At 48.0% G+C, this 2,171-nt stretch overlaps 1 protein-coding gene across 1 annotated transcript in view; it reads right to left on the reverse strand.

Annotated features, from left to right (window-relative positions):
* Window positions 1–240: 240 nt before the first annotated feature.
* The window catches only part of LOC125481688 (active breakpoint cluster region-related protein-like), a 5,798-nt gene continuing 3,867 nt past the window's right edge, over window positions 241–2,171 (reverse strand). The window contains exons 2-3 of the mRNA XM_048593556.1: window positions 1,533–1,680; window positions 241–902 (exon numbers count right to left, since the gene is read on the reverse strand). Coding sequence (XP_048449513.1) covers window positions 813–902; window positions 1,533–1,680 — 238 coding nt within the window. The 3' untranslated portion in view covers window positions 241–812. The remainder of the gene's footprint in view (window positions 903–1,532; window positions 1,681–2,171) is intronic.

Genomic DNA, 2,171 nt, shown 5'->3' on the forward strand with positions numbered 1-2,171 from the left:
TGGGAGGGGGGGGGGGGGGGGGGGGGGGGGGGGGAGAGAGAGAGAGATTCACCCGGGGGGGATCAGGGGGAGAGATTCCCCACCCCCCGGCAAGGTGGGTCAGGTTGGTGCCCCATCAAAGGGAGGGGGAGTAGATCTGGTTAAATGTTCCAATGTGAAAACAGACACAAACTAATCACTTGGTCTGTCTGAGTGAGATTGCACAGGAAGACAATGTTATATCAAACTGCAGGTGGCATCTTTTATGCAAATATTACGTTAATTTTATTTAATCATGACCGTGTCACCCACAGAGGGTCAAAATAATCTACAGGTGTAAAACAATTTATATCAAGCAAAAAGGTTACTAATAACCAGAGGAGTGTATGAAATGCTAATCACAGTCAATGCCAATGTTGAGGCACACTCCAAAATCAGGCTCCAGTAAAGATCCACCTGACTCCTGCTGATGTTCCCTGCTTGGTTATGAACTGTTTGCTGCCCCATCAGAGTCTCAATATCCGTGCAATTACAGCAGATCCAGGAGCAGGAGATTAGAGCCTTCTGTGAATTTCTGACAGCTCCAGGAATAAACAAGACAAATGCACCATGCGAGGGACAGAATGCAAAGGATGGGCAGCCAACAGTGCTTATACACATAATAAACAGGACAGGACAATACAGGGTGGGTTCCCCATCTTGCACCAGGCATATAACTGTATAAAGGTCAAACTCCAAATGGGAGTCGCTCTGTGATGTTTTCTTCATTTTGAATTTATTTTGGTCAACAGTCTCTTGCTTTGAAGGATTCTGAGGGTCCCAACACAGGTTCTCTACACATCAGTGGAATAGTACAGGATATTTCGCTTCAGTTCGGTAATGGAGATAGGGGGATGTTGCAGGTAATACAACAGAACTTGCACCTGTGAGGATACAAATAGTGTTAGTGCCCATAGCCAGAACCTGTGGCCCCCATCCCACAGTCCCTCTTGTACTCCCTTCAGCCATAAGCTTTAACCCGCCACCAACATTTCTCATCCAGCCCTTAGTCCATGTTTCCATGGCCAGCTTTGCAGCCCCCTCTCTCCCAAGGGACCCCCTCAATGCAGCAGATCCCTGCCTCACTGCCTTTCCAAGGGTAGTTTGGGGATAGGCAAGGAATGCTGCTCTGGTCATGACTGTCTGTCCCTACAGGAGCAGAGAATAAAAGATGGCACTCTATTGGCATGGGTCTAGCTGCAGGTTACTGACCAATTTCCTCTCACTCCCTGCAGTTTCCTTTGTTCAAGGCCGGTGTTCCATTCCAGCTCTGATGACTCATTCGAATGACTGAGGGGTGAATGAGGCTTGGGGAAGCTGTTGGTCTGCCAGGAGAAGGAAGAACACAAGCAATGCGCGAGGCTGAGTTGTAGCCCCAACTCCAATGAGAGCAGGTCAGACCACCCCCTTCCAGTAAGACCAGCTGAGCCTGGGCACTGCTACTCTCCCACATGTCCCTGTCCATAGATGTCCGAGCCCTGACACTGTGCAGGGGCTGACCGAGTGTATTGTACCTGTGCCATGACTTCGTGAGACCAGATATCGGACACAGTGTTGGTGTGTACTTTGTGTTCTGTCTCTGATGGTCTGAGCAGGGTGGGACCAAACACTGTCGCCAGGTTGTGTACAGACATTTTATTCACAGGTTCCTTCTCTGCAACCCTGGGATCAAAAATAAGGTGAAAAAAGAGTGTAAGAAAGTAAACTTGCAGAGGACATACAAACTGATTGTGAAAGCTTCTCTAAGTACGTGAAAAGAACATAGAACATTACAGCGCAGTACAGGCCCTTCGGCCCTCGATGGTGCGCTGACCTGTGAAACCAATCTGAAGCCCAGCCCATCTAACCTAAACTATTCCATTATCATCCATATGTTTATCCAATGACCATTTAAATGCCCTTAAAGTGGGCGAGTCTACTATTTTTGCAGGCAGGGCATTCCACGCCCTTAATACTCTCTGAGTAAAGAACCTACCTCGGACATCTGTCCTATATCTATCACCCCTCAATTTAAAGCTATGTCCCCTCGTGCTAGCCATCACCATCCGAGGAAAAAGGCTCCCACTGTCCACCCTATCTAATCCTCTGATCATCTTGTATGTCTCTATCAAGTCACCTCTTAACCTTCTTCTCTCTAACGAAAACAGCCTCAA

The sequence above is a fragment of the Rhincodon typus genome, unplaced genomic scaffold (genome assembly GCF_021869965.1).
Source record: "Rhincodon typus isolate 14 unplaced genomic scaffold, sRhiTyp1.1 hic_rhity00003103, whole genome shotgun sequence".
Lineage (NCBI taxonomy): Eukaryota > Metazoa > Chordata > Chondrichthyes > Orectolobiformes > Rhincodontidae > Rhincodon > Rhincodon typus.